Source organism: Crocodylus siamensis, chromosome 14 (assembly GCF_052110815.1).
Source record: "Crocodylus siamensis isolate JL-2025a chromosome 14, ASM5211081v1, whole genome shotgun sequence".
Classification (NCBI taxonomy): Eukaryota; Metazoa; Chordata; order Crocodylia; family Crocodylidae; genus Crocodylus; species Crocodylus siamensis.
This window is the reverse complement of record NC_143408.1, coordinates 887,888-910,395: the sequence shown is the minus strand read 5'-3', so window position 1 is coordinate 910,395 and position 22,508 is coordinate 887,888. Positions and strand designations below refer to the sequence as shown.

Here is a 22,508-nt window from a genome sequence, read left to right as displayed (position 1 = left end):
GGGGCTCTGTGCAGCTCCCAGGTGGCCAGAGACGTATTCGGGGGGGGGGGGGGTGACTCCTGGACCCAGGGAAGGGGGAAGACTCCTGCTCCCCCCATCCCGCGCAGGGCTGATGCCCCTGGAAAAGCTGCAGGCACAAGCCCCTTCCTGATGATCCCCAGCTGATCCCTCTGGTCTCCGTGCTGGCCCTTGTGTGTGGCAGGCAGCAGACCCCCCCTGCCCTGGAGCAGGGGCTGGGGAGCCCGGCAGGGCAGCGGTGAGTAAGCAGAGCCCGTGGGGCAGGCGAGCGTCTGCTGCCGGGCCACCGCGTTCTTGGCAGGGGCCGCGCCGTACTGCGCAGCGCCCGGCGGGGGAGCACGGGCAACGACCTGTGCAGCTCATTCAAAGATGCAGAGCAAACGGGCAGCAAAGCCAGGGGTGGGACCCAGGCACCCAGCGCGCCAGCCAGCACCACTGGTCACTGCAAAAGGAGAGGCGGCAGCGACTCGGAGCCCAGCAAAAGGTTTTATTGAGGGACAAACTGTCCCGGCACAGCAGAAGCAAACCCGCCGGGCACGTGCCCACAGTGCGGAACAAGCGCCTGGCGCTGCCTGGGCAGAGCCCTCCTGCTCCCGGGGCAAGCAGCAGCCAGGGCATCGGACAAGCCCCAGATCCTTCAGATGGGCTTTTTGAACAGCACCGGGGCTCTGAGGCCATGTTTGCAGCTGGCAGACGCGAGGGGGAAGGGAGGCAAGAGTCAGGGCTGAATCAGGGGTCCAAGGTGGGCTTTGCGCAGACCATGAGGACGTCAAAGCCCGTCTCAGCGGCAGGCACTGGGATGCTCTGCGATGCACCCCCAGACCCGCAGGCCTGGCTGTGGCCACCCCAGAAGCCCCCGCGGAGAGGCGGAGCGTGGAGCCCTCCCTTCACGGACACACGCGAGCTGCCAAGAGCAACGCAGCACTCGGGGCAAAGCCTCGCACACGCTGCCCATCCGGCTCCCTGCTCCCGCGCGGCCGAAGGGGGGCCGCTCGGTGCTGCGCGGCAAGCGGGGGCCGGCCAGGCTGCAGAGCCTGCGGCGTGCCCTGCGCAGCCCCCCCCCGCCCGCTCCGGCTCCCCGCCTCCTGCAGCCATTCCCACGGGGAGACCCATCACTCAGCTTCTTCCGAATCGTACTTGAGGTCCTGGAGAATTTCGCTGATTGCCTCAATGGTTTTAATTAGCCTAGGAGAGCGGATGGAAACTATAAATAAAGCCCATATGGAGCGTATTATCTCGGCCGCCTCGCGCTCCCCGTGCTGTTTATGAAACACTCGGCCCGGGAGAGGCGGGCGGCGGCAGAGCCAGGCAGCATCGCTAAACAATCCGGAGGGGCCACAGACAACCGCGCTTTTGAAGGCCCCATCTGGGTCTCCTTGAGCCCTGGCGCGGGGGGGGGCACGGCTGGGGGAGGCGCTCTCCTCCCCCCGCTCCAGCCCCACAGCGCAGCGATGATAAAGGGGCTGCCAGGCCCTGGCGCAGCGCATGCCAAGTCCACCCGCCCCCACCCGAGCCCTGGGAGGCCCGGCAGGAAGCTCGCGCCTCCCTCGCCCTGGCCCGCCCCGCCGGGCACGCACGTCACCCGGGCTGGAGGGGCCCACGCTGCTGAGCAGCCATGCGCCCCTGCCCCGGGGCGGTGGAGACGCAGGGGCCCCGCCGGGTGGGACCAGCACTTACTTGTGCTTCAGCTCCCGCACCTCCTGCTGATGAGCCTCCAGCCCCGGCTGGTCCTGCGCGTTCTGCTTGGCGAGCTGCAGCTGGGCCGTCTGCAGGGACGAGGCAGAGGAGACTGAGCTGCCCGCAGCAAGGAAGCTGCAGCACCCGGCCCCGAGCCTGCAGGCGGGGTGGGGAGGGTCCCATGGACCAAGGAGCCAGGTGCTGCAGGACGGGGTCTGTCGGCAGGAGCTGGCAGCCGAGCAGATTCAGCATCGCCCTGACCTCGCCGGCAGCGCGGCTGGTGCCAAATGGGCTGAGGCGGGGCAGTGCCTCCTGACCCCAGCACCTGGGCAAGCGCCGCGCCGCGCCTCCCCTCCCCTCCCCAGCCACGCCTACTTTCGGGGCACCTCAGGGCCCGGATCGCTGCCGGGCTCCTGCAGCCGCCTAGCAGTGACGGAAGCTGCTGCCCTGCGTGAGATGAGTTTAGCGGGTCTCAGCCCAGCAGCCCAAAGATGGGGTTGGCAGGGGGGCTGCGCTGCTGCTGCCCCAGCCCGGGGGGGGAACGTGGCGCCTCACCAGCTCCAGCTTCTCCTGCTCCTTCTGCTGGACTCTGGCCAGGTGCTGGGCGAGCTCCGGGCGCCCGTGCTGCTCCTGCAGCCGCCCCTTGATCTGCAGGATCTCCCTGGAGATGCCGCTGAAGGCCACCGTGATCTCGTGCACCAGCTGGCGGTAGCACAGGAAGTTGTAGTGCGGCGCGCTGCTCAGGTACGCCTGGTGCCCCCTGCGAGTCGGGGTGGGGGAGACAACAGTCAGATGCTGGCAAGGCCTCCCCCCAAGGCCAGAACAGCCCCTGTTTCCTTGGCAAGCCATCGACGGCCCTGCAGAGCAAAGGCCGGGATGCAGGAGGATGGTGGTGCTGCAACAAGCTGGGCTCAAACCTTCGCTCTGCCACCACCTCCCCGTGTGACCCCGGGCACCTCCCCTAGCCCTTCCAGGCCCCCGCTCCCAACCCTGTGCAGTGGGGCTGATGAAGCCGAGTTGGCTGGGGCCAGGCAGCGTGGGCCATCGGCGCCTGCGGTGCCAGCAAGAGCAGGGCTTAGCCCTCCGAGGGGACACGGGGAGCGGAGCCCTCTCCCCCACACTGGGGGACTGCAGTCAGGTTCGAGGTTTTTCCTGTTCCTGCCTTTTGCCAGCGTTGCTGAATTAGCAGCCGTCAACCTCCGCTGGCTGCCTCCCCCCAGGGGGCTTGTTACCGTGGATTATTAGCGGCCCCCAGCTTGGCTCCGGCCGCGCGGGGTTCAGAGCCCGGGCCGGGCCCCGGGGAGTCGGCCCCCCCGGCTGCGGCTCAGGTGCCCGCGGCGGCGCCCGCGCGTGGGGTCCTCTCCCGCCGACCCGGGGCGCGCTCCCGCGTGGGGCGGTACTCACGCCTCGAGGAGGCGGTAGGCCTCCGCCCGCTCGCCCTGCAGGGCGTAGAAGCGCCGCAGCAGTGCCCGCACGTCCTCGTCCGTCTGCGGGGGGGGGGGGGCGTGAGCGGCGCCGCGAACCGGGACAGGCCCCGCGCCCCCCTGCGAGGCCGGGAGCCGCGCGGCCCGCCCCGCGCCCCGTGCCCGGCGCTGCACAGGCCGCCCCGCGCCGCTCACCATAGCCGCGCCCCGCCCCGCCGCGCCGCGCCGCGTGACGCGGGCTGCGGGCGGGGGGCCGAGGCCGCGGGGCGGGGCGGGGCGGGTACGGGACGAGGAGCAACGGGCTCCCGCTGCGGCGAGGGAGGTTGAGGGTGGATGCGAGGAGGCGCGCCTCCGCTGGGAAGGCGGCCGGGGGTCTCCGTCCCCGGGGGGCTCAGGGCCCGAAGCACAAGCCCGGGCTGGCATGGTGGAGCTGGGGCGACAGGATTTCCTGAGGCCCCTTCCACCCCGTCTGCCCTCCTCCCCGCACCGCGCTGCGGCTGCTCCTGCTTTCCACACGGCGCCAACGACCTCCAGTGTTCAAGCAGTTACTTCTGCGCGTGCACGCACGTGTCCCCTTTCACAGACGGTACAGGGGAGGCTGGCTGCACAGCACTGCCCTTGGAAACAATCAGTTGCAGCCTGGCTTTCATCCTGGTGGCTGCTCTCCCATTATTTGCCCCTCCAACCCACCTCATCTCCCCCCACAACGTGCCACGGGAGTGACCGTTCCAGATTAGGAACTAATCTGAGCAGTAATCACATCGCAAGAGGTTGGGCAACGCACTTGGAGCAGTGAAGGAGAGAGGCAGATTATTACCCAGTGAGATTCCTCTTGGCAGCACGCACAGGTTTTGGCAACTTGCGACGGATGTCGGACACAGGATGATTCTGACTTGTGCGAAAGATTTTCACAGTAGTGTAAGGGGGGCAGTCTAGGAGAACGTCTTGCATTCAAAACCTTGCCTAACTCCATCCCAGCTACAGCTGGTCCAATAAGGTATTGCCCAGAGACCCTTGCCTCTTGCAAAATCATCACAGCCTAGACGTGGCCAGTGACAGCTGCAGTCCTACTCTGACAGAGGCAACAGCCCTTGCTCAGAATGGCTTCGATACTGGATTTGTGCAAGGCCTCCTGCTGCTCTAATGGACTTCTCTGCTACAAGAGGTCCTGAATCATGTAGTTGTACTAATGGGGATTGCTCACTAAGAAACGCAAGTGCTTTGCCTGCTGTGAAAGGACGTATCACTTCACTGCTGCTGCTGTGAGACAACACTGCTTGGGTTTAAGGCAAGTGTTTTCTTACAACAGGCAAGGGTACAGTGCACATGGCAATGCAGTAGCACAAGATAAGTCATTCAGGTGGCACAGAGCAGACAGCAAGCTTTATTCAGTGTGAAATCAACTTTCTGAGCAGAGAGGGAAAAGAACTGACACCAGACCCATGGCTGAGCACTCAACACAGCTTTATTTAAAGGACTCGAGGCTCCCACAGGACTGACGCTACATTACAACCAACCCTCTGGAGTGCTCCGATGCTTCAGCTGAATGACACATGGCCAACGGCCAGAGCAGAGGCTGCTCTCTCTACTTGACCTTCTTCTTGGGGCGCAGGTTGTTGGTGTGGCCGCACTTCTTCTTACGGCAGTTCACAGCACGCGGGTGCAGGCGGGCGTAGCACCTGTAACAGAGGAGCCATCAGCTCTTGGCAAATGGATGCTCCAGAGAAAAACATTCTGCCTCAGGCTGCAAAACCTAAACCCAATTCCCTTCAGAAGTGATAGCACTGGCAGGTGTTGTGGTAGGTTAAGATCTGCTTCTTCAGCCCAATTCCTTCTAGGCAGAGTGGCCTGCTACGCTAACTGGCTGAGCAGCGCACCGATGAGTACTCACTCCACAGACCCGACATTTGATCGAGGTTGACCGAAGCCACGTGCCCCAACACAGAGGAGGCAGCAGCCTGCTCCCTTCCCCCTACCATCCCCCAAGGCTATGGGACAAGTCCCACCAGCAAGAACCTACTTGCGGCAGATCATTTTGTCGCAGTTGTATTTCTGCGCGAGCTGACGGAGGGAAGGCTCGATGATGCCTCCACGCAAACGCAGCACCAAGTGCAAAGTTGACTCTGGAAAGGGAAACACACCAAGGTCAGGAGAAGCAATGGGGCACTCGCTCCTATTTGATGCCTCTCATGGGAAACAGAGCCAGGATTTCTGTACCGGCCGGGCTTCCCAGAGTTATTGCAGCAGTTAGCTGTCTCATTAACAGTCAAACTTTATTCTAATCCAAAAAACTAGCTGAAGTCGCATCAATCTCTTTTGTTTCATTTAAAAAAGGTTCTTTTATTATAAGTTATATTTTCCTTGAGACTTTGTATAATTCTTGAAACCCTCCTCTGAGCTCTTTCCAATTTGATTTTTTTTTCTTTTGGGAAAAAAAATCAAAGATGCACTGACACCAGAAGCAAGTACAGCTTCCCAGTAACTGCTGTACTGGCATCTTGCGTGGTTCATACAATCCGGACTACTTCCACAGCTCAAAGGCTGTACCTGCTGCTCGCCACTGCCCTGCCCTGTGGACCAATGCAACAACAAGTCAGTCCTGGCTCTTAAGAGGCCGATTACAGCATCCAGGTGGATATAATCAAAACCCTTTTGCCTGGTGCTCATCAGACACCACCCAGTCTCCACTGGCTGCTCAGGCCCTCCTCTCAGTTGTTCAGTGACCGCACTTAGCACCACCACGCGATACCTTTCTGGATGTTGTAGTCGGAAAGGGTGCGGCCATCCTCCAGCTGTTTCCCAGCAAAGATCAGACGCTGCTGGTCAGGGGGGATGCCTAGGAGAGAGGATCCAACAGGGAACGCAGCTCAGGCTTCACTGCCAGCCAAAGAGGAAATGTGTAACCAAGGACACTGAAGTGCTGGGAGACAGCAGGTAGCTGGGCACGGGGAGGTGGGACTCCCACCCTAGCAGCTCCATGCCTGGGGCCTCCGACTGGGCTGCGCCTATTCTCCTGCTAGGAGCAAAGCTGCAGGGCCTTGCCCCTGCGCTTGGCGCCAAGGTGGCACTTTACCCCATGGACAGCGGGGCTGCCTTCCTCGACAGGGGCATGGCCTCCGCCTGGGACCTCCCGAGCACAGACGGAGGTTTTACGGGAGCAGGACACTGGCGTCACATGGGGCAGGCCGGGCTGCTGGGGCAGCGCAAGCCTCGGCTGTTTTACACAGCGTTTGGGCACCGGACACGTCTGGGACCGATCCTGCCTAGACGCGGCCCCAGAGCTTCCCGCTGGCCCAGCGGCCGCAGAGCCAGAGGGGCACGGAGCCGGGCCAGGTGCCAACGGGGAGCCCGCGCTGCCGGCGCCTACCCTCCTTGTCCTGGATCTTGGCCTTGACGTTCTCGATGGTGTCGCTGGGCTCCACCTCCAGCGTGATGGTCTTGCCCGTCAGCGTCTTCACGAAGATCTGCATCGTGGCGCTCGGGTCCTGGGGGGCAGGGCGGCGCCGTCAGCCCCTCACGTCGGGCACCAGCCATGGCCACCGCCCCCACGCGTGTCCCAACCACGTGCTCCCGCCCCTCACGCGGCCACCGGCCACCCCCTCCACCGCACCCGCGTGCCCCAAGCAGCAGCAGCACCCCCCCACCCACGTGACCCGGGAGCCCCACGCGTGTCCCAACCACGTGCCCCTAGGCCCCACACACCGCCGCTGCCGCCGCGCTGGAGAGACAGAGAGGAAGAGAAGCCCAGCGGAAGCGGAAACGGCCTCCAACGTCACAACCGCCGCACCTCACCGCCCACCGCGCTGCGTCACAATGTCTGGGCCGAGGCCCCGCCCCCTGCCCAGCACACGTGGGCAGAAAGGCGGAGAGGGGGCGAGGTCCCGAGGCGGGGCTCGGACGGCGGCCTGCAGCGGCGCGCGGGGCGGGGCGGGTACGGGACAAAGAGCAACGGGCTCCCGCTGCGGCGAGGGAGGTTGAGGGTGGATGCGAGGAGGCGCGCCCCCGCTGGGAAAGCGGCCGGGGGTCTCCGTCCCCGGGGGGCTCAGGGCCCGAAGCACAAGCCCGGGCTGGCATGGTGGAGCTGGGGCGACAGGATTTCCTGAGGCCCCTTCCACCCCGTTCCTGACGCCCGTGCCCACCACGTCTGCCCTCCTCCCCGCACCGCGCTGCGGCTGCTCCTGCTTTCCACACGGCGCCAACGACCTCCAGTGTTCAAGCAGTTACTTCTGCGCGCGCACGCACGTGTCCCCTTTCACAGACGGTACAGGGGAGGCTGGCTGCACAGCACTGCCCTTGGAAACAATTAGTTGCAGCCTGGCTTTCATCCTGGTGGCTGCTCTCCCATTATTTGCCCCTCCAACCCACCTCATCTCCCCCCACAACGTGCCACGGGAGTGACCGTTCCAGATTAGGAACTAATCTGAGCAGTAATCACATCGCAAGAGGTTGGGCAACGCACTTGGAGCAGTGAAGGAGAGAGGCAGTTTATGAATCTGGCGAGATCCCTTTTGCTGGCACGCACAGGTTTTGGCAGCTAGTGATGGGAGTTGGACACAGGATTATTCTTGACTTATGTGAAAGATCTTCATGGTAGTGTAAGGGGGGGCCTAACCCTCTTACTACAAGAGCTCCTGAATCATGTATTAGTAGCGAGGCCAAGACAGGGTGCAGATGGATCATTTATTGAGGGATTTGCGCGGTTGGGTTATTTTCTCCACTGTTGTACAAAAATATTTGCTTTCAAGTCTCCCCAGGGCCAGAGGAGCCTTCCCCCTGCACCCCTGGGCCATATGCAGGTTGTGCTGTGGGCATGGATGAGGGTGACACTAGGGACACACACAAAAGGCAGACATGCCCAGACAGCCCCTGTGCCAGCAAGGGCATGGGGGGAAATACGCAAATACAAGCGCTCGGAGCCTTGCGGTGACACACGGGGAGCGTGAGCTGCAGCCGTGGCCTGGTCAGAGCCTGCCGGCTGCCAGGTCTCTGCTAAGCAGCGTATGTGCGGTTAGAAAAGCGGCCCTCACACAGCAACGGGGCAGCAGAGCACCGGGGAGAGGAGCCAGGTTCCACGCAGCGGCTGAACACGCACAGGGCTACAGGAAGCACTGGCTTGTGGCTTACATTTGCCCCGTCTACGGGGCCATTTTGCTACCATAAAGGAGAGCATTTCCCCAGGACGGAAGCAGCTCTTGCTTCCCATGCATACCCCTCCTGCCCGCTGCAGCAGAGCCCTGTACCAGGCCAACAGGAGGGCTGCCAGATTGACATGCACTGCAAGTTACAGAGGCTGAGATGGGTGAGAAACAGTAAATTCTGTAAGAAAAGGACACGCACAGAAGCTGTTGAGAGCACAAGACCCCTGTTCCAAGGAACTAAACATCCCAACCCGCCCACTGGGGCTTCTGCTCTCTCCTGAACACGCAAATGCAAACAGATAAAGACATTTCAATCCATTTACTCGCCCACCCCAGGTAGGCTTGGGGGTTGCGATCAGATGACGGCAGGTAGAAAGACAGACAGGGACCTTCCTCCGCTGGACCTTCACTTCCCCTCCCCAGAAATTAAATGGTCAAGGAAACACACGAATATAAATACAGGCCAGGAAGTCCATGGGTGCTGCACAGTTCAGGCGGCTGATTGGGCTCGTGCCATACATTCCCGACACCCTTAGTCCAGGTCATGGGCCGTTTCGTCATCTGTAAGACTCTGTCCATTGACAGCCGGTGAATCATACTGGCTTTGTGACAAATCCTCAAAATCCTGACTCATGGTTGGAGAAATAATGTCGGGGCTTGTGTCACAGGACTCTGTGCTCTGTTCAGAGGTAGCAATTGTCGTTGCTGTGCTTTTGGGAATAGGATCGAAATCATCATCATCTTCCAGAATTGGAGATTCGTGAATATCTGAAAGAAGAGACAAGTTCTGTACTTCCGCTGCTCACACCACCTGGAAGGAGTGGGCAGCTTCCCGGTATTGCCCCAGGTGCCGCTCACGTTAACTCAGAGTAAGTGGCAGTCCAGCAAAAGCACAAGGATCTCAAATGTGAAATTCTGGCTGCTTTGCAACCCCCTCCCCCAGGTCCCAACCCCCATCTTTGCTGGGTGTCACGGAGGCATCCAACAAGGAAACTAGAGACTCCAACTGGAGTCAGATGCTGGCACAAGCCTGCATCCCTCTTCACTTTTTGCTCTGAAATCCTGAGATTCGAGCATAGCAGGTCATGTTTTTTCAGACTTCTCAATTTGCGAGGAAATCAACAAAGGTGCAAGTCAAACAACAAGAAGACACTCACTGCTGAAAGCCTCTGGGTATTGTTTAGCTAACTTCCCTTTCAGAGTCCTGTAAAAAAAGGGAAAGAGAGAGAGAGAGAGACGCACTTCAACGATGCCCTGCACATGCACTAACCAATCAGCAGCTGCACGTTCAACCCAACCAGCTTTTAACTAGCCCTTTTTTAAATGAAACCTTAAGGCAGATGAAGGTAAAATGCCCTTGTGCAGCAATGTTTGGCCTGCAGCACAAACACAAACTTTAACACCAGCCGGTAATGAGCTCTGGGCCCCACTTAAAGTGAGGCATGAAGCGTCACCATCTTGGTTAAATCTCCTTTCACCACCTGTTCCCCAAGAGGAAGTTTGTGTTTGCAGCAGCTTTTCATTAAGTTTTGCAGCAAGTGCTAAGGGAGGCCAAAGTCCTTCCCTCTCTCCTTCCCTCAGGAAGGGGCTCCGCTCCAGGGCTGAGAGGTTTCGCATGACCACTCAGGGCACGTCCATCAGTACTCCCCATGCTGCTCGTCCCACTTCAGGCATTTAGCCGTTGTGCATGTTCCATTTCTCAACCTACCTGTTGTAAATCAGCAAAACCACCACAGCTTTACAGAACTGCAGCAGCCTCGTGACACCACCACCTCAGCAAAGACAAGGCTTTCCCCAGAGTAAAAGCCTAGAGGTTTTCAAGTGGCCTGTATTGCTTCTCTAGACCTTCCAACCAAGGCCCTCAAATCCCTCTGCGCACATTCAAGCCTCACAACTCCTCCAAGGTGGGTCTCAACCATCTTAATTGTACACAGGGACCAAGAGGTGAAGTAACTGGATCAGTCACGCAAAGACTGAATATTGGGAGTAGCAGCACAACCCCCACTGCTCCCTTCCCACTCCCTCCAAGTTCTTGTCCGGCAAAGCAGAAGTGCTTTGTGTGTCCCTGTTGGTGCGACCCTCCTGAGCTCCCCCTCAAAGGGTCCGAGGCCGAGATTCCTGTCTCCTTCGAGACATCGTGTCCCAACAACCTGCTTGGGTGGGGGCATGTGGCAGGACTCCCTTGTAGTTCTATCCCCCACCCTACACCCGGGAGGCACTGCACCCGCATGCAGCTCCCCCCACAGCTCTCGAAACGGGACCCCACCTGATTCTCCGGAAGATACTATCTAGATCTTTCTTCATCTCCACCAGCGTCCTGGTGTGATGCAGGAATCGCTCGTTCATCTGCTGCATGCGAACATTGGACAGGTTATTAAAGTTGAGCAGCATCTCATTGGTTTTCTCAAATCGATCCAGCCTAGTTTGGGGAGAAGGAGACATGCAGAATTTGTCCACATGTTCTCAGAGACAAAACGCAACCAGACCAGGCTCTCCACGTTTAGCTCCAAACAACCCGCCAACCCCTAAGCCAAAGCAAGAAAACAATGGTCCGTCTTGTCCTTGAACAGGTGTTGAAACTCTGACAGCTGCGTTTCTGCCAGAAGAGCCACATATACAGGTTTGTACCCTGCCAAGGACCCCAAGAAGCCATCATTGTTTTTGGTCTGCAGTTCTCAGAACAAAACCAAAGCCCAAACTAGCCTCTACCAAGGGGAAGTTACCAGAAAAAATGGGCAAAACCCCCAAAAGCAGTAAGAAGGAGGAGAAACAAAGGACAGAGACAAACCAGCGTAATAGTTTCATAGTTTCTAGGGTCGGAAGGGACCTGAGCAGATTATCGAGTCCAACCCCCTGCCATGGCAGGAAAGAATACTGGGGTCAAACGACCCCAGCAAGGTGTGCATCTAACCTCCTCTTAAACACCCCCAGGGTAGGAGCCTGCACCACTTGTCTTTGAAGTTGCTTCCAAACCCTAGCCGCCCTGACCATGAAGTTGCGCCTCCTGATATCTAACCTAAACCTACCCTCTGCCAGCTTGTGACCGTTATTCCTGGTCACTCCTGGCAGTGCTCGGGAGAACAGGGACTCCCCCAATGCCTGCTGGTCCCCCCTGACTAGTTTGTAACAGGCCACTAGATCCCCCCTCCGCCTTCTCTTGTGGAGGCTGAACAGGTTCAGGTCCGGTAGCCTCTTCTCATACGGCCTGCCCTGCTGCCCCCTGTCCATGCGAGTGGCCTCCTCTGGACCCTCTCCATGCTGTCCACATCCCCCCTGGAGTGCAGCGCCTAGAACTGGACGCAGTACTCCAGCTGCGGCCTGACCAGTGCCGCACAGAGGGGGAGGATCACCTCCTTGGACCTGCTCGAGATGCATCTGTGGATGCCTGACAAGGTGCGGTTGGCCTTCCTGACTGCCTCCCCACACTGCCGGCCCATGTTCATCTTGGAGTCAATGATGACCCCCAGATCCCTTTCCGCCTCTGTGCTGGCAAGAGGGGAGTTCCCCAGCCTGTAGGTATGGTGCCGGTTGTTCCTCCCCAGGTGCAGCACCTTGCACTTGTCTGTGTTGAAACCCATCCTATTCTCGTCTGCCCACCCCTGTAACCTGTCTAGGTCTGATGGTAGCCTGTTGCACCCTTCCAGTGTGCCCACATCCCCCTGTAATGAGGGAAGGCAGACTCTTCCCATCTAAAATCCTGATTTTGTCCTACAGCGACGGGGGCAACTAATGGCCCTGCAGAGCACTGGCCCGTTCGTCCCCTAGCCCAGCGTAACCAAGGGCAACAATGGAGGTTTTCCCACCGCCTCCTGCCCAGCCCAGCCCCGCCCCGCCCTCCCTGCCCAGGGCTGGCTTGGGCCTCCCGAACCAGAATGAGGCCTCGAAAGTGGCAGAACGGACCTGCCACGCGGCCTCCCGCGAATCCTCAGGAGTGGCCGGCAGGCACTGCCCCGCGGCGAGGGCGGAGGGAGGGGTCCCACCTCCCCGGAGCAGGCAGGGACGCTGCTGCTGCTGCCGATCCCTCTCCAGCACTCACATGTTCTTCTGGGCCAAGATGATGGCGTTGACGTCCTCAACGTTCACCATGCTGAGCACCCGGCTGCAGAACACGTCAGAGGCCGTGGGCTCCATCGCCCCGTCGGCTGCCGCCTGGGGAGACACGGGGGTCCCGGGGAGGCCTCACGGGGCAGCCCCCCACGGCAAATCACCTGCCCCCCTCCCCTCCTGCGGGCGCACCTGTCCGCCCCCGCGGCCTTCACATGGCGGCGCCCGGCGCGGGGGCAGCTCGTGCGGTCCCCAAGCTGGAGCCGAACTTCCGGGATCAGGGGTCACGCGTGCGTGACCCGCGGCGCGCCGCACGGAGCCGCCGCTGCAGGCGGCGCTCTAGCCCGCGGTCCTCCCGACTCGTCCCCCCGCGAGGGCGTGGTGAAAGGCAGAGAGACACCACCAGGGGGCGGGGCTTCACGCGTGTCCGGCACCGCGGGGCGTGGGCAGCCGCGGGCTGGGGGAGCGAGGCGCTGCCTCCTTGTGCGGGGGGGGCATCAAAGCGGCACGGAGAGGTGGAACAACAAATCGGGGGCGGGGCGTCCCCTCGGGGCTCCGGGCCCAGCTGGGACTCACCTGTTGCTGCCCCATGAGCGGTGACGGCCCCTTTAAGGGGGGCTCCACCCCCCGCGTGATAGTGGCCCCGCCCGCCAATGGCAGCCGCGTTCTGGGGTCAGCTGAGCCAATGGGAGGAGGGGGCGGGGCTCGAGCAGCTGACTGCCGGGGCCGGTGGGTGCTGGGGGTCGCGGGCGCACGTGGCCGAGGGGCTGCGGCCCGGGGGCTGGGGACCCCGGGGCTGCACCCCCGCTCCTGCGGGAGCCTGCCCCAGCAGTGCCCGGGGGGGAGCCCGCCGCCACCAGTCCCTCCCAACCCCTTCTGCTGCCTGCCCAGCACCCCAGGCCGCCTCTTCCCGCTGCCTGCCCCCGCGGGGGGCTGCCGCCTGGCAGCTGCCCGGTGCCTTCCCGCTGCGCCGCGTCGCAGCCTAAGCCGGGGCAGCGAGAGGTCCGGGCCTGGCGGGGCTGCGCAGGTCTTCCGTCTCGTGCTGCCGGGGCGTTGCGTGTGGCCCGTCGCACGCTGCCTGGCGCGGAGCCCCCTGCCTGCGGGGTGGGGGTCGCGACGGTCTCTGAGCGTGGAGCGATGCCGCCTGCGCCAGCACTCGGTGGAGTCACTTGCAGCTTCCCCGGTGCTCGTGGTGCCGTCACGGGCCCGCGCCGCTCCGGCCCGCTGCAGACTGAGAGGCAGCCAGAGCGGGCTGCAGCTGGGGTCGTTTCTCCGCCGAGCGCCTGGCTCCAAACTCCGCGTTCTTCCCCTCGGCTGCCTCTGCATCCTCGAGCTGCAGCTCCGACCTAACCCAGCCCCCTCCTCCTGCCTCCCCAGGTCGCTCGCGCCGCGCTGCCATGGCTTCCGGAGGGGAGGAGCCGGCCAGCAGCTCCCTGGACCGCTGCTCCCCCGACCAGGCCAAGGCCAGCGCCTCCATGCTGGACAGCGGGGAGGACTTTGAGGTCCTAGACGAGGAGGAGGAGGAGGAGGACCTGAGTGAACTCCCCCCTTTGGAGGATGTCGGGAAAGGGAAGGAGGGCGTGCAGGCTTCGGGGCCAGAGCCTGCCGGGGAGGGGGCGGGCGAGGAGCCACCGGCAGCTGAGGAGTGGCTGGATGTCTTGGGTGAGTGCCTAGTAGCGTGGGGCTCGCTCCCAGGCGAGGGCGTGAATGTGCTGGGATCAGCGGTGCGGGCATTTCCCTCACCCTCTCCTGTCTCCCCTCTGTGCCCAGGGAACGGCCTGCTCAAGAAGAAGACCCTGGTGCCTGGCCAGGGCGTGGAGAGCCGGCCGCGCAAAGGCCAGAACGTGACCGTGCGGCTCAGGATGATGCTGGAGGACGGCAGTGTGGTGGAGGAGAACCCCGGCCTCACCTTCACCCTGGGAGACTGCGACGTCCTGCAGGTGAGCACGGGGCCCTGCACGGAGCCTGGCTTGCTGACGTGGGAACGCTGGAGCCCGTCCGCTGCCACGTCCAGTCTAGTCCCCTGCTGCCCCAGCACCAGGTGCCTCCTGCCCTGCAGTGCCCCTTGCCCCACGCTGCTCCTGCTAAGAGGAGGGCTGCTGATGAAGGGACATGAGGGCTCATGCTCCCATCACCATCGTGCCCTGTGCTGAGCTGTGGGGTCCCTCACTGCCCCTGCAGTCTGGGAGCTGGGCCCTGAGCATGTCCTGGACCCGCTGCAGCACTGGGCTGGTGGACGGACCCCGCTGCTGCTCTGCTCTCCCACCCCCACCGTGGCTTCCCCCAGGGCCGCCTGCTCCTGACGGGGGAGTGCCCCCCTAACCTCTCCCCTCCCGGCTCCTGCAGGCGCTAGACCTGTGCACGCAGCTTCTGGAGACGGGAGAGATGGCCTCGATCGTGTCTGATGCAAAGTACTGCTACGGCCCCCAGGGCAGGTGAGCACAGGGGCTGGGTGGACCCTTCGTCCCTGCGGGGGCCTCGGGGTGGCAGGGCCAGGTGTGGCCCTGGGTACCTGCAGAGCTGCCACCAGGACAGTCTCCCCGGGGGGCTGTGGAGTGAGCGGCTGGTCTTGGTCTCTCCTGATTAGCCCCCTTGGCAGCTGGCCCAGGTGTGAGTGTGTCACGGGCCCAGCGCTGCTTCACCTTTGTGGGGTGAGGTTTCTGCAGGCCGGCAGTGGTCTCCAGAGCTGTACAGTGGCACTAATGCCACATGGCTCATGCATGGGGAGGTGCACGCGAGCGATACCAGGTGCCGGGGCTCTGCTGGGCGGAGGTTGGCTGTGCTTGAGACTGAGCTGCTGAATGGGCCTGAGCGGCCCAGGGGGTCTGTAGCCACAGCTTGGCCTGTCCTGCGCCGTGTTGCACGAGAGGCGTCAGCGTGTCCCTTCCCTCCGAGCAGGAGCCCTGACATCCCGCCCAACGCCGCCCTCACTCTGGAGGTGGAGCTGCTGGCCGTGCAGGACGCCCCCGACCTGGAGCTGCTCAGCGGGAGGGCCAAGATCAAACTGGCCAACCGCAAGCGGGAGCGCGGGAACTTCTACTACCAGCAGGCCGACTACGTGCTGGCCATTAACTCCTATGACATTGCCCTCAGGGTCATTGGCTCCAGCTCCAAAGGTGCCTGCCTGCTTCGGCTCGCTGGCTCCTGTCTTGGTGGAGACGGCAGGGGCTTGCTGGGGGGGCCTTGCTTGGTGGGGGTGGAGTCAGCTGGGGCCCGAGTGAGTTCTGCCTGCACCATCCCCAGACTGTTTGCAGGCTCCGGTGCTCTGGCCCTCTAGCTACAGACATGGTGAGCAGCTGTCTTCTTCCTGAGGCATCTTCTCAGGGCAGCCTCATGCCAGGGTCCTTGCCTTCCCCTGCATCATGTTCTCCCTTCTTTCCAGTCCCTCTAAAGCCCATGAGTTCCTCCCCAGCTCACGGGTGTCACCGCCTGTCCCTGTGGCCTGGTCCCTGCGGCCACCTCGTACTGATGTGAGGTTTGTTCTCTGCCAAGTGAGACTGCTCAGGCTCCTCTCCCCCTGCACCAGGCCAGGCAGCCTCCCAGCAGGTCCCCAGGGAAACCCATGCAGTCCTTGCTGGGTGCAGCTGGGCTCTGCTGCAGCATACAAAGCGCGGTGACCGGTCCCCCTGGTGCTCAAGCCATGATGGGAAGCAGCTGTACTCTCTGCAACCAGTGCCTCTGCCCACGTCTAACTGGGCTCCATACTCTTTGCAGTTGACTTCAGCCCTGAGGAGGAGGCCGAGTTGTTGGAGGTGAAGGTGAAATGCCTCAACAACCTGGCAGCCTCTCAGCTCAAGTTGGACCATTACGAGGCTGCCCTGAAATCTTGCAGCTTGGTCCTGGAGCACCAGCCGGAGAACATCAAGGCACTTTTCCGAAAGGGAAAGGTGAGGGTGGGTTGGGGCAGGGTGCTCTGAGGGTCTCGGCAGGCTGCCTCCCTCCTTCCTGGGCCTTCAGTGCCAGGACCCCGGGTGCAGCCATGTGTGGTAGGGCTAGGGGCAGCTCAGAGCTCCTCTGTGAACTATGCATCCTTCCCCAGGTCCTGGCTCAGCAGGGCGAGTACAGCCAAGCCATCCCCATCCTGAAGGCAGCACTGAAGCTGGAGCCCTCCAACAAGGTGGGTGTCTGTCCTGTTGCCAGCTGGGGCTGGGCTGTGTGGCCACAGCAGGGCTGGGAATGAGAGACGCTGCCAGGATCTGCCCCCGGGGCTGTTGCTGCCAGGAGCCTCAACGCTCGTGCAGGGCATTGCGGCTCTGCTCCTGCAAGACCCGTGTACCTGCTTGCTGGGGGCTCCTTGTTCTTGCTTGTTAGCTCCCCAGTGCACCTTTCCCGCCTCCAGGGTGCTGTGGAGCTCTGCATGCGGGGCTCTCTGGGGGTCAGAGCCAAGCTGGCACTGCCTGGGGTTAGTGAGCTGACCTCCTGGGTTTCCTCGCTGCAGTCCTGAAATTCCTCTTCCCTCCTTCGCTGCTCCCCGCAGGGCTCTCTGCCAGCTCTGGGCTTTGTGAAAGATCACCCTACACTTGCGGTCCCAGCCCCTGCAGCTTCCACCAGGTCCTCCAGGGTCCAGGGCCACGGCAGGAGCCAGCCATGGCATGCACACATCCAGACACATGTGGGTCAGAGCTGTGCGTGGCTCTTCTCCTCTGTGGGAGTTTCCATTGCTTTATTTATTGGCATTTCACTGCAACCTATTCCTGACTCCACCTTCCCAAAGCACGTGACGGCCAAAATCAGGATGAGGTCCTGCCACACCCAGTGCTGAACACACATGGTGGGCGAGCAGCCCCTTTCCTGCGGAGCATGCACTGTTGTGGCATGTGCCAGGCTCAAGAGCAGGCATGTTCGTAACTCAAGTTAGTGCGCCAGGTCCTCTGTCCTGAGCTGCTGGCTTGGACCAAGCAATGTGTGGTCTCATCTTCCTGGGGTTTTAGCTCACGTTAGCCAACTCAGGAACTCGTCTTTATGTAGGAGAGAGGAGCTGAAAGAGCAGTTGTGCTGGCTGGAGGGGGAAACCAGCAGCTGAGCACGTGGGATGTGAGCAGTGGTGGAAGCTGGGCTGCCAGCACTCCCTGCATGCTGTGCGTGTGAGCAGGGACTGCTCAAGGATCTTGTCCCTTTTAATGTGCTTGGAAAGGAAATTACCCAAACGTAGGATGCTGCCATGACCAGTAGAACAAGTACAGCAAAGTGCTGGCTGTGAGGCTGCCAGGGAAGCAGCTGCAATGAACCGGCAGGCAGAGTGACGTAGTTCATGATTTGGTCATGTACGAGATTACAGCCGGTGCAAAACAGCAATCTAATTGCGTAGCTTTGTCCTTCTGGCCCAGAGTAGACTTTGGCTCCTAGGGCTGCCGGTCGGGAACCTGTTGCCTGTTGCAAAACAAGTAAACAACGCTGACGCTCAGACTCCGGTCCTGCACAAGCTGGGCAGGATGCCAGTGCCTCGCTGCCCCTGCATGGCCAGAGACTGCTCTGGCCACGGACCTGCAGCTCGCACAAAAGCCATCGGGCGTCAAGGGCTGCTTTTAGCTGAACGGAGCCGGCTGACAGCCCGGACCTGGTGGAAGCAGCACGCCCCAGACTGGCCTGCCCTTGCTTGTCGCCGTCCAGAATGCGCCCCCACGATGCGGTGCAATTGGCTCCCCCTTCTCACAGCAGCAGCCGGCTTTTATGTGCGTTCCCTCAGAACCAAAATCTATTCCTGTGAAACAAAAGTGAAAACTTCCATTGGAAGTTCCTGCCCCTCTGTGAGAACCGGAAAGTGAACCCCCCACTTCTCTTCCAAGGCCCCAAAAGAGGAAATCTGGCGGGGGGGAGCCTGCCGTGGCGCACGGTGAAGGGACGGCGGGGAGGCCCGGGCGCGCCCCGCTGCACGGGGCTGTTCCTGGGGGTGGAGGCGCCGTCGCCTGCCCCGAGCAGCCCGGCCCCCAGCAGATGGCGCCGTGCCACCGCCTGAGCCTGGGGCCGGGGCCAAGGATCCGGATGCCTGCCCGGAGGCTCGTGTCCTTCCCGCTCGGGCTCCTCCGGGCCTGCGCCTGCTCTGACGTGGGCTTTGGGAACTGGAGAGCGGCTGCTCGGAAGGAGCTGGGGCCCTGGCCCAGAGCCCGGTGGGGCGCGTGCCAGATGCCGCAGCCTCAAGGGCAGGGTTGAGGGGGGACCGCTTGCAGCACGGGGACCTTCGCGGGGCGTGCTGGTGCAAGAGCTGGGTGCGACTGGCAGCTGGAGTGATGTTCCCAGCTGTGCCGGGGCTGGCCTGCCCCTCGGGGAACCTGGTGGCTTTTACGTTTGCTTCTGGGCGTGCAGTGACCTGTTCTGGAGGGAGCAGATCTCACTCCATATTCTCGGGCCCTGGTGAATGACCATGGCTGCTAAGCAAGCGCAGAAGGTGCTGGGGAGTGCAGCAGGGCTGAGAGGTCCTGCTGGAGTCCAGCTTCACACTGGCTTCCAGGTCTCTGCCTGCTCTGTGCTGCATGGGCAAAAGCTTCTTATTAGTCTTAACACCCCTGGAGACCTCTCTGGGTGATGAGGTTGCTGCCAGGCTCTGCTTCCTGTGAGCTGGATCTTGCCAAGCTTGGTCTGCGGAGGTCAGGCCCTCCCTGTTGTGCTCAGAAAGGCGAGAATCTGAGCTCAGTCAAAACCTGTTCAGAATTGCCTTGCGCTTTGGGGCACGTGAGTGGCAGTGGAGGGAAGGGGATCAAACCCAGCCTGGGCCTCGGTGCAGAGGCAAACCTCGGACTGTCAGGCAGGAGAGCGAGGCTTGGTGCAGCCAGCTCCACTCGTCGGTCGTGCCGAGCACCTACGGAGCCGGCTGCCAGGAGCTCAGGCCCAGGCGTGGCTTCGGTCTCGTGGCGTAAGGTGTGCCGTGCTGATTGTGGCTTCGCCCTGGGAGAGGCTGGAAGCTGCAGGGCCTGTGCTGCCCAGCATGTCCTCGGAGACCATCCTGTGTCCTGCCCTCGCTGGAGAGGAGACGCCAGCCCTGCTGGAGTCCCTTGTGCTCTGGAAGGCTGTGCCCTGGCCAGCAGCCCCAGCCAGGCAGGACACGCAGCTGCTTCCTGGGTGCTCGGAGGGACCTGGGGTTGGAGGGGTCTGGCGAGTTCTCACAGATGCAGGCTGGCCTGGGATAGGGTCGAGGTGCTGGAGGAGGGATCCAGGCAGCCTGGGACTGGTGTAAGCCCTGCTGGAGGTGGCCTGGCCGGCAGGGACAAACAGGCTCTGTCCCTGCCATCTCCTGCCCCAGCGATGAGCAGTAGTGAGTGTGTCGGAGCTGCATCGCGCAGCACCCGCAAAACCCAGGGTGGCGCGGGCAGTCCTCGGCCCCCCTGGCACCGCTGCTCTTCTCTGCATGGAGCTCCTCTCTGTTTGGAGACAGGCTGGGCCAGGGAGAGGGGACTGGTCATCCCAGTTATGTGCGTGCTCTTGTCCCCAGACAATCCACGCAGAGCTCTCCAAGCTGGTGAAGAAGCATGCGGACCAGAAGACTGTGGAGACGGAGATGTACAGAAAGATGCTGGGGAATCCCAGCCCTGGCAGCACCCCCGTTAAATGCAAAGACAAGTCACCCTGGGTGAGTGGCAGGGGTGTGCAGACATGGGGAGGGGAGGACACATGGCATCTCCTCCATGGTCTCTGGCGGGTGGTAGCTCACTGTGGGCCCACTCCTTTGTGCCCGGGGTGCAGTGTCCAGGCGCATGTGGACATCCTCGTCTTGCGCCTGCTGGAGCGCTCCTGGCTCACCGCGGGAAAACAGCTGCTGCTTTGCTTCTGGCGGCAGTGCCAGCTGGAGAGATCGGGCCTCTGATCGAAGTGGTTGCCTGTGCTGAGATCCTCCAGTTGGCAGGCAGAGGAGTTCTGGCTGCGGTGTCTCGGCCGCAGCTTGGGAGCGGGGTTGCTAGTCCAAGAGCAGCCTGGGACTGGCCCCTTGTGCTCCCCACCTGCTGGAGCAGGCCTCTCTGCTGGGCCAGGGTGTGCTGAGGAGGGCTCCATGTCCGGCCGTGCTCATCGGTACTTTCATTCCCTCCAGTCGATTCCCTGGAAGTGGCTCTTTGGCGCGACGGCTGTGGCGCTGGGTGGTGTGGCCTTGTCGGTTGTCATCGCTGCCAGGAACTGATGCCGGTCTGTGAGAGGCCTGGGGAGCAGCTGTGCTGGGCCTGGCGAGATGAGCTCAGCTCGGTGCAGTGCTCCCTCCCCATGCACTGCCAAAACGACAATGATGATGACGACGACTTCTCTCTGCTGGAGGTGATCGGTGCCCCTGGTGACAGATCCAGCACTCACCCCTGCCCCCTCCTCACACCCGCAGTCGCTCTGCTAGGATGGGAAGCCCTGGCTTATACCTGTATGTAGAGGATGAGAGCCCCAAGTTGCTGCCCAGTCCAGGCACTAAGCCCCTGCCCCAGTCGTGGCTGCTAGGGGTGCTCTGCAGCAGGAGAGGGTGCGAGAGGCTCCCCTGCACAGGGCTGTTGTGACCCCCGCCCCTGCAGCACCTGGTGGCAGTAGAGCAGCCCACGTGGCCCAGCTGGTGCCGCCCGCCGTGGTGTCCTCACCAGGCAAGGAGCAGCATCTGTGCTCAGGGGTGCAGCTCTTTCTGTGGCCCCAGCAGAAGGAGCAGGGCTGGGAGGGAAGGAGCCCAGGCCAGCCCTGCGTGTGTGGACTGGGGTCCCTGGGCTGGCTGCCCTGCCCTGCCCTGCCTTGGGGGGCTTCTTGGAGCACCCTGGCCCATGGATGCAGCTGGTTGTTGCTAGGTCCAGCAGTGGAGCGAGCGCGGCCTCGGCTGCCTGCCCTAGCCCTGCTAGCGCTGGCCATCCCGGCTGCGCGGCTCCCCCCGTAGCGGACTCTAGCATGCTGCTTGATGCTGAGCCCTGCTTCCTGCACAGGGGGTCCCCAGCACCCACCCTAGATGCAGCCTGCTGCTGGAGCGGTGCAGGAGCCGTGAGCCTCCCAGAGCTCTCCAGGAGGGCTGCCTGCATGGGCACACCGCTGGCCCATGCCCCCCACTTCACCAGCCTGCTGGGGCCATGGGAGATGAGCTCAGAGCTGTCCCATGCCCGCGATGCCTGGTGTCAGTCAGAGAGAGCTGGCAGGAACGACCCAGGAGGGGAAGGCCTGAGTGTCCCCACTTCCACCTCCTCCTGGCTGTGTCCTAGGCTCGGCCTCCCGGCATTCCCCCTGCCTGGGCCGCGTGGGGCGTCTCTTTGGCCTTGCAGCTCTCTGGCGAGCTCGGTTCCTGTGCCTGCATTTCCCAGCTGCTCTGTCTCTGTGCTGTGCCCCCGGGGCCCAGCTGCTATCTGTGGACACAGCCCTGTCCTCTCTCCTGACCTCGCTGTGAAACCCCCAATTAAAGGACAGGTCTCACTGCATCTCCTGTGCCCAGGGCCTCTTTATTTCCAGCATAATGCAGCAGGGGCCACAGGGGTGGCAGATTCCTGAAGCCACCCCAGTTTGGTGGCCTGTGTTGCACCGGGTGCAGTGGAGGCTCCTCTAGCCTGCCCAGCACCATCTCATGTGCCTGGGGGACCCTTGCATGGCCAGTTGTTTGTGGCACAGACCCGGTGGGTGTTGCTGACCAGCCTTGCCCAGCAGTGGGTGGAGGGCAGCAGAGAAGCCACCAGCAGTGCTGGCAGCAAGGGGTTGCTCTTAACGTCCCTTTGAGCTCCTTGACGTTGCACATCGGCCCTAGAGGTTGCTCCCTGCCCCCACGGCTGCCTGCCTGGAAGTGCAGGGGGAATTCCTTGTTCCTTGCAGCCGGACAGAGCTCCAGGCCCGGCCCCACGCTGTCGTACGTGGAGCCTGGCGCTTGGATGCATGCTGACCCTTGGAGCTGCCCTGCGGCGGCTCTTTAAGTGAGGCTAAGTACGGGGGTCACTGGACCGGCCTGCAATGGACCACAAGAGTGGCAGCTACTCTGTTTGGCCAAGCAAGGGGCCAGCGTGGTGGCGGGGTTGAAGCCAGTGCAGCCTCTCCCTTCTAGGCCAGCGCTGGGGGAGGAAGAGGATGCTCTGAAGCCAGTAGCTCACATCTCCCTGTTCAGCCAGGGAGGTAACCTGCCCCACAGCCATGGGCTGCTGGAGAGCTCAGTGCTGGTCGGAAGCTCGTTCCAGGGCCCCTGGAGCAGCTCCTAAAGACGCAAGTTAGCCACGAGTGACTGAGAAGCCAGCCTGTGTCTCTATTGACCCAGCTGCCCAGAGCACCTGGCAGCTCCCACATGTTG

General features: G+C 62.2%; 4 protein-coding genes across 7 annotated transcripts; 1 reads left to right on the top strand and 3 right to left on the bottom strand.

Annotated features, from left to right (window-relative positions):
- Window positions 1-490: 490 nt before the first annotated feature.
- On the bottom strand, window positions 491-4,427 carry REX1BD (required for excision 1-B domain containing). Its single transcript, XM_090027692.1, has 5 exons — window positions 3,315-4,427; window positions 3,100-3,182; window positions 2,251-2,455; window positions 1,696-1,784; window positions 491-1,203 (listed from the first exon to the last, which is right to left on the bottom strand). Exons 1-5 carry the CDS (start codon window positions 3,540-3,542, stop codon window positions 1,131-1,133), a joined length of 678 nt encoding a protein of 225 aa, XP_089883818.1. The 5' UTR covers window positions 3,543-4,427; the 3' UTR covers window positions 491-1,130.
- A 139-nt stretch (window positions 4,428-4,566) lies between these two features.
- UBA52 (ubiquitin A-52 residue ribosomal protein fusion product 1) lies at window positions 4,567-6,971 on the bottom strand. Its single transcript, XM_090027691.1, has 5 exons — window positions 6,822-6,971; window positions 6,487-6,604; window positions 5,869-5,955; window positions 5,140-5,242; window positions 4,567-4,798 (listed from the first exon to the last, which is right to left on the bottom strand). Exons 2-5 carry the CDS (start codon window positions 6,587-6,589, stop codon window positions 4,705-4,707), a joined length of 387 nt encoding a protein of 128 aa, XP_089883817.1. The 5' UTR covers window positions 6,590-6,604; window positions 6,822-6,971; the 3' UTR covers window positions 4,567-4,704.
- An 809-nt stretch (window positions 6,972-7,780) lies between these two features.
- KXD1 (KxDL motif containing 1) lies at window positions 7,781-12,600 on the bottom strand. Its single transcript, XM_090027693.1, has 5 exons — window positions 12,494-12,600; window positions 12,294-12,406; window positions 10,524-10,676; window positions 9,415-9,461; window positions 7,781-9,025 (listed from the first exon to the last, which is right to left on the bottom strand). The coding sequence occupies exons 2-5, from the start codon at window positions 12,386-12,388 to the stop codon at window positions 8,790-8,792; spliced, it is 531 nt and encodes a 176-aa protein (XP_089883819.1). The 5' UTR covers window positions 12,389-12,406; window positions 12,494-12,600; the 3' UTR covers window positions 7,781-8,789.
- Window positions 12,601-12,939: 339 nt separating this feature from the next.
- FKBP8 (FKBP prolyl isomerase 8) lies at window positions 12,940-21,657 on the top strand. Of its 4 annotated transcripts, none has more exons than XR_016439176.1 (9): window positions 12,940-12,973; window positions 13,679-13,963; window positions 14,072-14,241; window positions 14,648-14,736; window positions 15,200-15,417; window positions 16,016-16,188; window positions 16,341-16,418; window positions 16,779-18,749; window positions 19,728-19,854. XR_016439176.1 is itself a non-coding variant. In XM_090027689.1 (9 exons), the coding sequence occupies exons 1-9, from the start codon at window positions 12,955-12,957 to the stop codon at window positions 20,406-20,408; spliced, it is 1,314 nt and encodes a 437-aa protein (XP_089883815.1). In that variant the 5' UTR covers window positions 12,940-12,954; the 3' UTR covers window positions 20,409-21,657. The 4 variants fall into 4 exon arrangements, 1 of the variants encoding a protein (XP_089883815.1); XM_090027689.1 differs by lacking the exon at window positions 16,779-18,749 and adding an exon at window positions 20,322-21,657 and having other exon boundaries at window positions 12,940-13,030; window positions 19,728-19,865; XR_016439178.1 differs by lacking the exon at window positions 12,940-12,973 and adding an exon at window positions 13,037-13,303.
- The last annotated feature ends 851 nt before the right edge of the window (window positions 21,658-22,508 follow it).